At 47.9% G+C, this 12,179-nt stretch overlaps 6 protein-coding genes across 6 annotated transcripts; 3 read left to right on the top strand and 3 right to left on the bottom strand.

The window, feature by feature from the left end:
* Window positions 1-663: 663 nt before the first annotated feature.
* On the bottom strand, window positions 664-2,271 carry F9C07_9373 (putative uracil permease; the record flags this gene model as incomplete). Its single annotated transcript, XM_041284515.1, has 1 exon — window positions 664-2,271. One exon carries the CDS (start codon window positions 2,269-2,271, stop codon window positions 664-666), a length of 1,608 nt encoding a protein of 535 aa, XP_041141847.1.
* A 337-nt stretch (window positions 2,272-2,608) lies between these two features.
* On the top strand, window positions 2,609-3,587 carry F9C07_2124820 (adenosine deaminase). Its single transcript, XM_041284510.2, has one exon. The coding sequence runs from the start codon at window positions 2,863-2,865 to the stop codon at window positions 3,394-3,396; it is 534 nt and encodes a 177-aa protein (XP_041141846.1). The 5' UTR covers window positions 2,609-2,862; the 3' UTR covers window positions 3,397-3,587.
* A 438-nt stretch (window positions 3,588-4,025) lies between these two features.
* On the top strand, window positions 4,026-4,934 carry F9C07_2098895 (putative adenosine deaminase; the record flags this gene model as incomplete). Its single annotated transcript, XM_041284509.1, has 2 exons — window positions 4,026-4,069; window positions 4,130-4,934. The coding sequence occupies 2 exons, from the start codon at window positions 4,026-4,028 to the stop codon at window positions 4,932-4,934; spliced, it is 849 nt and encodes a 282-aa protein (XP_041141845.1).
* A 106-nt stretch (window positions 4,935-5,040) lies between these two features.
* F9C07_2276624 (putative pantothenate transporter) lies at window positions 5,041-7,495 on the bottom strand. Its single transcript, XM_071510186.1, has 8 exons — window positions 7,085-7,495; window positions 6,656-6,996; window positions 6,353-6,589; window positions 6,210-6,299; window positions 6,088-6,144; window positions 5,942-6,035; window positions 5,722-5,865; window positions 5,041-5,663 (listed from the first exon to the last, which is right to left on the bottom strand). Exons 1-8 carry the CDS (start codon window positions 7,398-7,400, stop codon window positions 5,455-5,457), a joined length of 1,488 nt encoding a protein of 495 aa, XP_071363423.1. The 5' UTR covers window positions 7,401-7,495; the 3' UTR covers window positions 5,041-5,454.
* A 632-nt stretch (window positions 7,496-8,127) lies between these two features.
* F9C07_2216999 (Alpha/Beta hydrolase protein) lies at window positions 8,128-10,085 on the bottom strand (the record flags this gene model as incomplete). Its single annotated transcript, XM_071509679.1, has 8 exons — window positions 8,128-8,242; window positions 8,295-8,738; window positions 8,777-9,096; window positions 9,157-9,332; window positions 9,405-9,506; window positions 9,563-9,635; window positions 9,737-9,818; window positions 9,889-10,085. 8 exons carry the CDS (start codon window positions 10,083-10,085, stop codon window positions 8,149-8,151), a joined length of 1,488 nt encoding a protein of 495 aa, XP_071363422.1. The 3' UTR covers window positions 8,128-8,148.
* A 303-nt stretch (window positions 10,086-10,388) lies between these two features.
* Window positions 10,389-12,007, top strand: F9C07_2124812 (uncharacterized protein). The gene is made up of 2 exons (XM_071509078.1): window positions 10,389-11,501; window positions 11,554-12,007. Exons 1-2 carry the CDS (start codon window positions 11,033-11,035, stop codon window positions 11,739-11,741), a joined length of 657 nt encoding a protein of 218 aa, XP_071363421.1. The 5' UTR covers window positions 10,389-11,032; the 3' UTR covers window positions 11,742-12,007.
* Window positions 12,008-12,179: the final 172 nt, after the last annotated feature.

Raw genomic sequence — 12,179 nt, 5'->3', positions numbered from 1 at the left:
TTCTCTTGCTCTCTCGCGTTCTCTCTTCTCTTTCCCTCCCCACACTCATTTCTCACTCCATCTTTGGCACTTGGCATCATTGATCCGGAAAGTCCCGTCGTGTGTCTGCAAAGACCCAATCGTTCTGGAAGGCTCAGCTCAAGGGTGCCGTGCCACCTGTTGCTCTCCCCTGGAAGACAGGATTATCGGACGTGAGTGTGTCCCAGGGCCGCAATGCTCTTCATCTCCATCTACATAGGATAACAAATACACAAAAGACTGCAATAGCATATGTTAGCTAGTTGTGTGACTAAGTATGATCTATTGCAAGATATAAGCTTCCTGGAATACTACCCAACTCACTCCACGGGGAACGCGAACCCATCGTACAAATTTGATGATCACAGGTATCGGCGTTCACCTAATAAACATTGTCGCGTGCCAATGAAGCACCGGAATCATTCTTGACATGATTCATCATCTGCAAGTGAAATGTCGGTGGTTTTAAAGTTCGACTGCGAAACCCGATTGTATAGCAATACAGACCGGCGTCTCGAGTGGAGATAACAGTTCTTGGGCAATGCCATATTTGCCGACAGCGGACGGACCTCGGCGGGTCAAGAGGGGTGCACTACTTGGTGTATACATCGTTGAACAAGAGGCTGTCTTCCATATCTAGAGCTATCAGTTCTTTTCCTTGCCCTTCTGTTCATTCTCTAATACTACAATATTCACTTCAACCCCACCTTCTTCCAGATGGTCGTCCGGAAGGATGGCGGTCATGATATTTGCATCGGCGTAGGGGAAACAGACGCTCAGACCAACGTAAACCACCGCGCTGCCGACAAAACCTAGAAGCCAACCGAACTCATATGGATGAATTCCAACCCCAATTTCGATGTTTGCATTAACTGAATGCATCAAGCCAGGGAGACTGGGAACTGTACCGATCACGAATGCCGTCAGAGAATGAAGGTTAAATCCATGAAAGTACCGATAAATCCCCATAGGCCGATACAAGGCGACGCAGTCGTATTTCCGGCGTTTAACGATCCAATAATCACACAGCATAATGGCAGCGATAGGCCCGAGGAAAACCGCATAAGCTGACATAAAGTTGAGAAAATTGCCTGCTGAGGCTAGGATCTTCCAAGGGACGAGCGCCCAGGCAAGTAGCGCACAGAGGAGTTGACCACGTCGAATATTGATGAATCGAGGCGCAAGGGCGGAGAAATCATTTGCCGCTGCCAACGAATTTGCAGAGATATTAGATCCCAGCGCGGCGAGGGCAAAAGAAAACGCCCCGAAGAATCGACAAGCCCGATTATTCCAGAATGAAATAAGAACGTTGGGGTCCCACGGGATTGAGTCGGTGTTGAATTTGGCCTGTCCGGCGGAGGAGACGGCGATGCCAATAAATGCAATGAACGTGAAGAATGCTGGGAGGAGGAAGACGTAGAGTATGTGCCACCGAGGGTTGACGCAAGAATACCGCGAAAAATCTGCTTGATTGACGCTCAGAGTCGCATAGTTTCCAATGACCGAGGTAAGAGCGGACATCAAGGCCCAGGCATAGGATGACCCAGTCAATTGACTCTTCTGTGAAAAAAGGTCACCTGCATTTGACGTGCTGACAAAAGCCCAGATGAGCATAGCGATCCATGCAGTGGGCACAACAATGGACTTGACAAGAAATAGCCACCGCAGCTTATTTGGGTGGACCAGTAGGAAAGGGATCTGAACTAGCCAAAAGATGAAAAATCCCACCATGCCCTGCGTCGTAATACCTTCGTTCGCTGGGAGTGCGTTTGGGATGTCGAGGAAGCTTGGCCAGATAGCTCCAATCATGACAGCAACGGAGTTTCCCCCGTTCACAACTTGAGTGGCGAACCAAAATACGGCGAGAATCAATCTTGAGAGGACAGGAATATAGGAGCCCCAAAATCCCCAGCTTGCGCGTGCAATCACCGGAAAAGGAACATGATAGATGGCTCCAATGGCTCCGTTCATGGCTATCACAATAGATAGGATAAAGAATCCTAGAGCAACCATCCCCAAAGATTCTTTCCAAGAGAGTCCAATAGCGATGATGCTGCTCGCCAGCTGCCAGTTTGCAACGGAGAAACAATCGGACACCCAGTAACCAATGAAACTAAGAACGGTCCATTTTCGCATATCTTTGAGAACCGGGTCGAGATCTTTGTTCGTCCATCGCACATCTCCGCGTACGAAACTGGATTCAGTTTGCGGCACCTGCAACCGGGGCCAACGAGGTAGTATGAAATTCTTCATGGCCGAAACATGGTCTAAATTGTTCGTCAAATTGTTCAATGAACAATAATTGCATCCAAACTGTCGATGTCTATCCCGTCAAATTAATAATGTGTATGCTATATAAGAAATACTACATGGTGCTGCGTTAATACCCCTATGTATGTGCAGGTGTTATCACTCTTGCAATGTTTGGCGATAAGATAAAAGAACCTTATCAGGTGGGACCCGGCAGATGATTGAGAGCCGATATCTCGTAGACTCCCCAATCCGATTGGATGACCCCGGCGAGGAGTCCTCTAGTGGGGCCAATAAGCACAGCCTTAGGCAATGCGGGGTTCCGGTTATCGATCATGGCGGCCTGTCCGTACTTATCGCCCTGATACAGCCAACTCAAATTTGAAACTAGGCGTAGATGGAGCTTAAATATATTCTCGTTGTGTGTTGTATCGGCGGATACCGCCGCTGCTGATCTAATGAGTTGTTAACTCCTCGAACCAAGGAGTACGTAGTAAGTGTGCGTGCCACATGAATCTCTCTTTCCCTCGAAAATATCCAACTCTATTGCACACGCATTGAATATCTTTCTTTATCCATAATCTTCATCTCGTCATGACGTTCGAAGCCACCTCCGATACCCTTGCTTCTTTACCCTTCACAGCAGAGCAGCTTGATTCTGCTGCAGCCAAGTGTGTCGCTCTCCAACAATCGGGACGGGAGGTTCATTCCAAGCGACCATTCGCAGCGCTCTTGTTAAGTCCCGACAATGAAACCGTGTTGATCTCATCCCTCTCGCTCTCACACGTTCGACATGCTGAATGTGAAGTGGCCCGCAATGCCGCGGATAATTACGACTGGAACTACCTGGCGAAATGTACCATGGTTTCAACGTGGGAGCCCTGTGCTATGTGCGCTGGAACTATTTACTGGGCTCATATTGGACGGTTGGTCTACTTGGCGTCGGAGAAAACATTGCAAGAACTCATAGGAGCCGGAAACGTGGAGAATCTGACTCTCGATCTACCATGCCGGGCAGTCTTTGCTGCGGGGCAAACGCCTGTGGAGGTCTTGGGGCCGCTAAAGGCTGAGGGGTGGGAACAGAAGGTAGTAGAAGATGCTGCACTATATTGGTCGAATAGGGCTTAGCATAGGGTAAGCCTTGTTTCTTCAGGATACATCAGTCAGCTTTCAAGAAATATACTGATTAATACCTAGTTATGTCGCAGGGATTACATTCTCACAACCTAAGTTAGTAGTATCAAGAATAGAAAACATACAGACTTGAAAATCTTCAATTACTTCTCCACAAAAGTTTGTTTCGCGTTTGCAGATGTACCTTGTAGTTTGGTAATACCAATGTCACGGTAGGCTCCTTATTGTAGGGATTTAGTCGAAGTGCAAGATAACCTGCCCCTTTGTATACTACATCTCTGCTTAGGGCGGGCTCTCGCTTGCACGCACGTACACCCGGACCACATTTAGTGCCAACCTTGGCAGGAGACCAATGTTGGGTAGGATAAGATTAGATAGCCAGATTATCGGCCAAACCTTGAGGGCAGAAGTTATATGGGGTGACACATAAGCTTATTCATGAGATGCGTATACAAAGGGATGAAAAGGGATCTTATCTTTTGGACACACGGCAATTGGCGTCACAGATAAGATAAATGGCTTTAGGTGGAATATATTAAATATGCCTCCAAGGAGATAGCGAAGTGATCAAAATCAAACTCAATTTCTTTCCTCCGTAGAAAACGCAAAGCATCGCCGGCACTATGTGCAAATCACCACTTCATCCATTCCTCCTCAGTCTTAAAATGTGAGTATCACATTCGTCTCGAGGGTGCTTTGACTCCGGAGCTGGTTTCTCTCTTGCAAGGAAGAACAAGATTGCCCTTCCTGATTTGCCGCACTTCCAAAGCCCCGAAGCTTTGGCAGCCAGATATGATCGGTTCGACAATCTCGATGACTTTCTGAACATTCAATACGCGAACATGTCGGTCTTGATTACCGAGGATAACTTTTACGAATTGGTATGGTACTATGTTCTCGCGGCCCATGCGGATGGGGTTCACCATGCAGAAGTGTTCTTCGATCCACAATCGCACACCCCATGGGGTGTTCCTATAGCATCAGTCACCAGAGGCTATAAGCGCGCCCTGGATCGTGCCGAATCCGAATTGGAGGTCACATCTTGTCGCATCATGTGTTTTCTCCGTCACTTGCCGGTGGCGTCCGCCGAAGCTACCTTTGACTCGGTCAATGATTTTATCCGTGATGGTTCTATCCATGCCGTCGGGCTAGACTCTTCGGAAGTGGGATTCGCCCCGGAGCTGTTTACAGACGTGTTTCAGAAAGCCAAAGAGGTTGGGCTACGGCGTACGGCCCATGGAGGCGAGGAAGGCGATGTTTCTTACATCAAAGGAGCGCTCGACTCTTTAGATGCCGAGCGAATTGACCATGGCATCCGCTTGGTTGAAGATCAAGGGCTTTTGAAAGAGATCGCTGCAAAGGGCACCTTGCTTACTATCTGCCCACTGTCAAATGTTTACTTGTGCACTATCAAATCCATCGCTTCTTTGCTCCTTCGCGAATTCTTAGATTCCGGAGTGCAATTTTCGTTGAACAGCGATGACCCGGCCTACTTTGGCGGTGGGATACTGAACAATTACTGTGTAGTTTAGGAGGCGTTTGATTTCAGCATTGATGATTGGAAGACCATCGCAATCTCAGGAGCGCGTGGAAGCTGGATTGGAGATGAAAGAAAGAGAGTTCTCTTGGAAAAAATAGCAGACGTTGTCGGGAGTTTTACATCGGTGGCCTAGATATGAAGTACAACGTTTGTAGCTGGGCTCGAGCTCCGGATATGCAGCAAAGCTAGGATGATTATTTATTCATCTAAGTTCATGACTTCGTCCACGCCTATTGCTAAACACCTTCGCTTCGCCGTATCGGAGTATATTGGGCATCGTGGCTTCTTCAAATCCCAGACCCCACTACATCCTGTAGATCCTCGTTGGAGACACTGTTCTGATCCCGATCAGATAACTGAAGTACGCTCTGGTGGTGGAGGTCGCCAAGGCACTTAACAACCGTCACTGTCATGCATGACACGGCTGTCTTCAATGAGGGTGCACCCCAGATCGCCGCGGAGATTGCAGCCCTGGTCGACGAGATTACGGATCTTTGCGGGTCAAATGTATCTCACAACGTATATCTAAACCCAGAAGACTTTTGAGCCGCTGTCGGTCCACTACGACCGGTATCCATGCCACTATCCAGCCTCTGATTCTGTCGTCGCAGATACATCCTCGTTACTGTAGCCAGCGCAATGGTCAACGCGGCCGCGGCCAGGTTGACCAAAAACGCCACGAGATATCGAGGCTTGGAGAAGTATAGATAGGAAGCCCAAACTAGAAAAACGATCGACAATGAGCCATGGTAGTTGACCTAGTAAACGGATAATCTCACCATTGGGAGTATTGCAGATCGCGTTAATCAGCGCAATGGCGGATGCCCGCTTGATAGAGGGCTGCGAGATAGAGCCGGCAACCCATGACAAGAGAATGGTCGAGGCCGAATAGAACGACCCAGGCATCAGCATCATGGCAACATCTATGGTGTCACCGACTTAGCTCTATTCTGGCGACGTTTCTCCCGATTCGGACATGAATCGTTGGGGACAACTTACATCGCGCCGCGGTGTTGAGCGTAGATACGGCGATAACATTGGCGACCAGACAGACAATCATGGGACATAGGATATGCAGATACCGTTCTTGTTTCTATTCTCGTGGTTAGTAGTGGTACGAAAAGCGTTTCCCGGGTCCCATATGCCTTGTCAGAATGAAATCCATTGATAATCATCGCGACTACGGACAAAACATATGGCGGCTAAAGCAGGACCAGCGATTAGCAAGCGAGAATAGTCGTACTCCATTCTTGATGAGAAGGCCTACTGCTGTGAGTCCATATGTTGTATTCCGTGAGTAGCCCAGCGTGGCGACGACTGAAGGAAAGAAGTTCGTGACGGCAGCACAAATATATATCTATACGATCATCAGAACATGATTCGGGACGCGAGAACTCTCTCATGACTTACACTATACAGGGTTCCCATCATGGGCCAGGTCTTGGGATCCGTCAGGGCCATCATCGTTCCCTTCCACGCTCCGACCTCATCCGCATTGTCTTGTTGTCCTTGGTCCGATTCGAAGTTCCACTGCAGGTACTCCTTCTCCAGCTTGGTGAAGCCCAGCAGCGATTTCAGTGAATTTGGCAGAATAAACGCAAGGATCAAAGCTAAGCCGACAGTAGCGACTCCTTCAACAAGAAAAAGCTAGAGGGAATATAAAGTCAATCAATGAAGGAAACACTTGGAAACGACATCCAGCCTAGTACTCACCCATCGCCATCCTGCCAATCCATGCACGCCATCCAGTTTGAGAATCGCAATCGCAAAAAGCCCCCCAAATGCGTTCCCCAACTGGGACCCGGAGTACAAGATTGCGGTTCGAAGGGCGTATTGCTTTCGGTTATAGAAAAGTGACAGGTAGAACAAGGCACCCGGGAAGAAGATGGCCTCGACAAACCCAAGAAAAAAACGGCAAACCAAGATCCCCGAGTAGTTTTTGACGGAAGCCATGCACGCAGAAATGACACCCCATAACGCCATCGAGATGCAGATGTACAGCCCGGGACGCTCAATCTTCCCAACTATGATATTCGAAGGAACTTGCATTAGGACTGCGACAACGATATCGGTTAGCGACTAAGAGCAGAGAAATGGCAAGTCAATGGAGCTGGAAAGGTAGGAGCAGCCTAGTCATCTTACTGTAGCCGATGAACAGAATACTAATGCATGTCTGGTATTGCACATCGTTCATGCTCAGATCTTCTTCAATTCCTGCTAGCTTTGCTGATGCGATGTTCTGTCGGTCTAGATAGTTCATGATGTACATGATTACCATGCATGGCATCACCCGAGAATCTAATTTCAGGATGGCCTTCCGGCCGAGCGTAGTATACTCTGATCCTGATAGGGCCGACAGTGAGGCTGGCATTCTGGGTTGTTGGATGGCATCATGAGGGGCGGCCTTCTCGTCCATATATTCAACCTCGAGCACGTCTTTCTTCTCTTTTCGAAACATACTGGAGATAAATCGCTTGGGGTTTTAGGGAAAGAGAACCTGTAAGTGGGTGGTTACTCAACGGGTTCATGATGTCTTATATAGAAGAAACCCCCCTACCCCCCCTCCCCCCCCCCCCCAAATACCCGTCCTTAGACCGAGGGATAACCGCAGTACCTTGAAACGACGCATTCTGGGCGAGCTCTTCGGAGACAATTTAAGACCATCAGCTCGACCCCAGTCATGCCCCGCAGATTCTTGCCGATCCTCCGGGGTTAAATCGCGGGGAAAGACCATCCACATTGCGTGGGGTAAGCTGCCAAGATCCTTGATACTTATACTTGATACAACGTGGGGGTAACAATATGTAGATTCTCATTGTGTTGAAGGGCAGTGCAGTCCTCTCCAATAATTCCGGATTCTTCGTTCTTGAAGGTCATTGCTCAACTGATATAGCACGTTTCCTGCGTTCAGATCTTCCTACCCTACCGTATCAGGTATGGTCTACTCTCGATGGCACTGACCATATCTTGCCTGAACAACCAAACGGCAAAGATTGCCCCCACCAGACCATCCTATATGTAGTATGTGTTAAATCGAGTCATTAATGCATACCAACAATACAGTCACTGCGAAGAACATGTGAAATGTATACATGATGACATTTTGTAGTCGTACGCTCTTTCCCAGCTCTCGACCTACATCTATGGTTCGCCACAAGACATTTCTTCCTATCTCTAGAACAACCCTGGATGTTATATACGCAGATCTATGAGTCCCCAGGAATGATCGGCAAAACGATGTAGTTTTCACGCCCTTCTCCAAAATGGATATAATTCGTCCCTTCAAACTTGGAGGGTGGCCTAATAATTGACACTAGTTAGTCTAAATTCTTGAGAAAATAAGCTGACGTACCAATCAACAGGCGAGTTATGTTTGAACAGCCCTGCACCCTCAGTGTCGACTGATGCGACTTCGAACACCAAGGGTCTGCCTGCCTCAACCACCACATTTGTCGGCCACAACTCGACGTCACATTCGTACGGTAGAACGTCTGACGAGCGGTATTCCCGTCTAGGAAGATAGTCCCGGTGATAGGAGCTATCGTGATTGACCTTGCACAAACTCACTCGGAGCCACCCCTTCGTCACAGGAACCGAATCTCCTGACGATCCAGTGCAGTGAACCTCTTCCCCGACAGCGGAGAAGTGGCGAAGTGTGACAAAGATATCCAAATCTAGGTTCGATGGAGGAGAAGACTGAGCACTCTCCACTGAAATAGCCAGATGAGCTACAGGGTGCCCGGTTATCTCCATCTCTCTGACGCACGGTGGCGTTTTGAACTGCAAGATAATCGACCTATATCACTGCCCCCGGCTTGGTATCCCAGCTGGGACGCTGCGAAGGCCGTTAACTTTTGGGTGAGACCGAGCGAGGACGTGAGGTAATAACGGGTATAAACGGTGCGCGCAAGGGGCCATTCGTTCTCATTGCGACAAGGGAAGGTTTTCTTTCCAGCTGGGTCGTTGAACCCAATATCGCCTTTTCGTAGACAGAGACTAACACGCGGTTTATAGCCGGTGGTCCAGCTAGCATGGTCGTTACCATTTAGGAAAGTATTTAGGAAGCTTATTTGTATATTCATCTCTTTAATGTAGTAGAAGGGAAGATTATGACGGCTCATAATAAACTGAAGGAACTTGTATTGTGATCTAGCCTAGGTGTAGCTCTCGACATTGCTATGTAGATGCAGCGAGATTCTGTCCTAACTTGCGACCGAGAGAATTGGAATGTCAATGTCTTCTAACTGAAAGATCTTTGAGGCGTAGTAATTATTATCTAGGAATTTGTTCTCTGTATTCTCTGCGTTTTGATCTTGAATTTGCTGGTGCAACTTGTTTTCGGAGAGATTACCTTTAATAGTGTCTTCGCTCCAGTAGGCTGCTGTACGCTCTGGATGGCCGTACTGGTTGGTAATAACGTGGCGGTTCCATCAAAAGTTGATGAAGTTATTGGACAAGATACCGCCATGCCGACAGCGGTCGCGATAATAGTCTGACATTCCTTCATGTAGGATAATGCATGCCAGGCCCTTGGGCGCTCTTGCGGCTACACGCCCTTGACTTCCTAGATTCCCAGTTATTAGATGTTATATTACATCGTTTCCATTATCCGTGTCTCACCAGCATAGTAGCTTACGCCTAACAGACCCAACTTTCCCGAACTCCAAGGCTGTTCAGCTGCCCATTCTATCAGCTGGAAGAAACAGTCAGCAGTTCCGGCAGACATTGTATCCAAAACCCCAGGAGATTATCCTAAGCCTTGTTCATCGGCGCGGATAACAACATATCCTTGACGAGTCCGGAAGACTGGATCTCCCATGCGGAATATTTCGATTTGTGGGCAGGATTGACCTCGGAGAAAGACTTTGGATGGAAGCTACAACAGGATGTTAGATCAGTACGATTTTCAATACAAGAAGAACAAAGGTTCGATCTGGGAGACGTGCTCCCCATAGTATATATCCTTGCCATAAGGGCCATAAGTGATGAGACCTGGGTATTTTCCATCCCCCTTAGGTCGGTAGACATTGCATCGAATGACACTGCTCGGTTCTTTCAGGGGGACTGAGACGTTTTTTTCAAATAACAAATTATTTTCATCGTCGACAATCGTTTCCCTTATATCGCGAATGGTGTTCGGCATGCTTGCTCTGGGTTCTCGAAATAGTGTGAATAAGATAACTGGCGAAGTTTGTAGACAATAGATTGTGCACACATGGACCCGTGCTTGTTTCGCGCCCTTAAATAATGATACTAACCACAGGTATCTCCATACTTCTAAGGACGTCGGGATCGTCGACTCGAGTTGACGTCCACGATATGTTGGCGCAAGCTCCGCTTCCACGCTGAATTTCCGGCGGCCAGAGATACTTCGTACCTTGACTCTACGATGCTGTTTTATATCCCAACAAATATTCGTTACAGAAGCTGACTGGAACATGAAGTATGACTATTGGAGGCTGACATTTGCATTAAACCTAGACAGATCTCTTCTGACAACTCGGAGGGTGACCGGCGCGTGGTTTTTGTTACTATTCCCCCCCAATCTTATATCTGGTCAAATTGGGATAAAGTCTTCCTAGGGTTTTCTCGCTGCTGTGGCCAACTCGTAGGTTTACCAAGTTATGCCTCTGGGACTGCAAAGAAGAGTTTAATTCCCGATGACTCAGCTGCTCACTTCCCATATCGCCCTCGTCGTAGTGAAAGACTGTTAATTTTTTGCAGGAGCGACATAATATTTCCATACTTGCTGCGTCCAGATCGCTCTGTATTACTGAGAAGGTTGATAAGGAAAGTGGCTTATTGAGCACACCTAGTAGCCTTGACTGAGTAGCTTCCTCCCGGCTGCATCCAGCGCAACCAATAAGCTGAAACTCAGTTAAACGAAGCAGATGAAGGATTAAAGCCACGTCTAAAGGTTACTTTAGGGCTACGGCCATCTTGGAAGCAGGCAAGATGTAAGGACCGTTACCTTTTTAGCCAAGAGGTCTTGAACCGCCGTCACCTAGCCTCTTAGCTAGATTAAGTAGTAAACCAGGGTGACGATGATCCACATCGATGGAAAAGTGGTAGAGGTTTGGTGTGAATGACATGAGCAATACAGAAAGAACCCCTGCGTCCGTCGTCTCTAGGATGGATGGAGCAGCATCTTGCCAGGGGACATTGAGATTTCTAACCTCCTCAGTCACGACAGCAATTTCAGCACCTGAAATGAAAAGTGGAACCACATGCTGTTTCCTCGCTTGGGGAAAATTCGCTGGACTGTCGGGCTCGCTTTCCTCATCTGACTCCGCAGCATCATCTATTTCCAAGGACAGCACATGTGCAGCTAGATCGGGGCTACTAATGAGTGTTCGGAGCAGGAGCAATAATGGCAGAATGATTGAAGAGCTTAAGGGAATTTCCCTAAAAAGGCGTGGTTGGGTTATGGTGCGTAGTGTTTTGGCCACAAGGGAGAGGGCTTACAGCGTTGAATCATCCTCGAAGCAATCAAGAATCATCAATATTACTTCAACAGGAAGGCTGTTCGAATTCGTCATAGCAGGATTCATAAATATTCCTATGACAAACATCAGCTAAGAGAAAAGGAACCAGAGGCATGTACACGGTACCTCCCATGGCTGGCTTGAAGTCTTTCGAGGGATGTCGTTGCTTGATGAAGCCCCATGGTGTCATTTCCGGAACAACTCTCTTCCATACCGATCGAGCATACAGTGACAAAATATATTACAGTTCGTACATGACTAATAAATTACAGAGAAGCGCGCTCCGGCAAGTCTGCGAAGGGCAAAGTGGATAACAATTGCTGCACCGAGTGGGATCCCAAGAAACACAGCGACACTCTTCGCGGCGGTGGAGTAGGAGAGAGCGATGGTGCCGCTCGAACCAAAGACGACCCGGATGAAGAAGACAGCAAGAGGTGGAAAAAGTACCAGTGACAGGAGTGAGTTGGTGGCAACCAGAATGGAACAAATGTCGGGGAGGGAGTAAAATACGAAATCCAGGATTTGAGACAATTGTACGCAGTGATCATTTGACAGTTGTTGAATTTATTTGGTTGGCCTTATTTTTTGCCTTGCTCGCGCGAAACGGCATTAATCTGAAAAGTAGCCACTCGGAGGTCACAGACAGCAATCCATTGAATCCACTCAGGCTTGTGTGGCGCCTCATCAGTTACTACTGGTAGTTTTGATCGTGGCGTATACAAGCGCCTGCCGACTTATCCCGATTAGTTAAT

Source organism: Aspergillus flavus, chromosome 2, assembly GCF_009017415.1.
Source record: "Aspergillus flavus chromosome 2, complete sequence".
Lineage (NCBI taxonomy): Eukaryota > Fungi > Ascomycota > Eurotiomycetes > Eurotiales > Aspergillaceae > Aspergillus > Aspergillus flavus.
Note: the sequence above shows the minus strand (reverse complement) of the source record. Positions and strands in the feature narration are given on the sequence as shown.

What these genes read in the sequence shown, in the direction of transcription:
- F9C07_2276624 (XM_071510186.1), bottom strand. Translation starts at nt 7,400, where the DNA reads ATGTTTCGAAAAGAGAAGAAAGACGTGCTCGAGGTTGAATATATGGAC. An exon ending in ATGGATTTCATTCTGACAAG is followed by an intron (nt 6,036 to 6,087) that starts GCATATGGGACC and finishes CCACGAGAATAG; the next exon opens with AAACAAGAACGGTATCTGCA. An exon ending in GCTCAACACCGCGGCGCGAT is followed by an intron (nt 5,866 to 5,941) that starts GTAAGTTGTCCC and finishes GTGACACCATAG; the next exon opens with ATGTTGCCATGATGCTGATG.
- F9C07_2124812 (XM_071509078.1), top strand. Translation starts at nt 11,033, where the DNA reads ATGAGCAATACAGAAAGAACCCCTGCGTCCGTCGTCTCTAGGATGGAT. An exon ending in AGCAGGATTCATAAATATTC is followed by an intron (nt 11,502 to 11,553) that starts CTATGACAAACA and finishes TGTACACGGTAC; the next exon opens with CTCCCATGGCTGGCTTGAAG.
- F9C07_2124820 (XM_041284510.2), top strand. Translation starts at nt 2,863, where the DNA reads ATGACGTTCGAAGCCACCTCCGATACCCTTGCTTCTTTACCCTTCACA.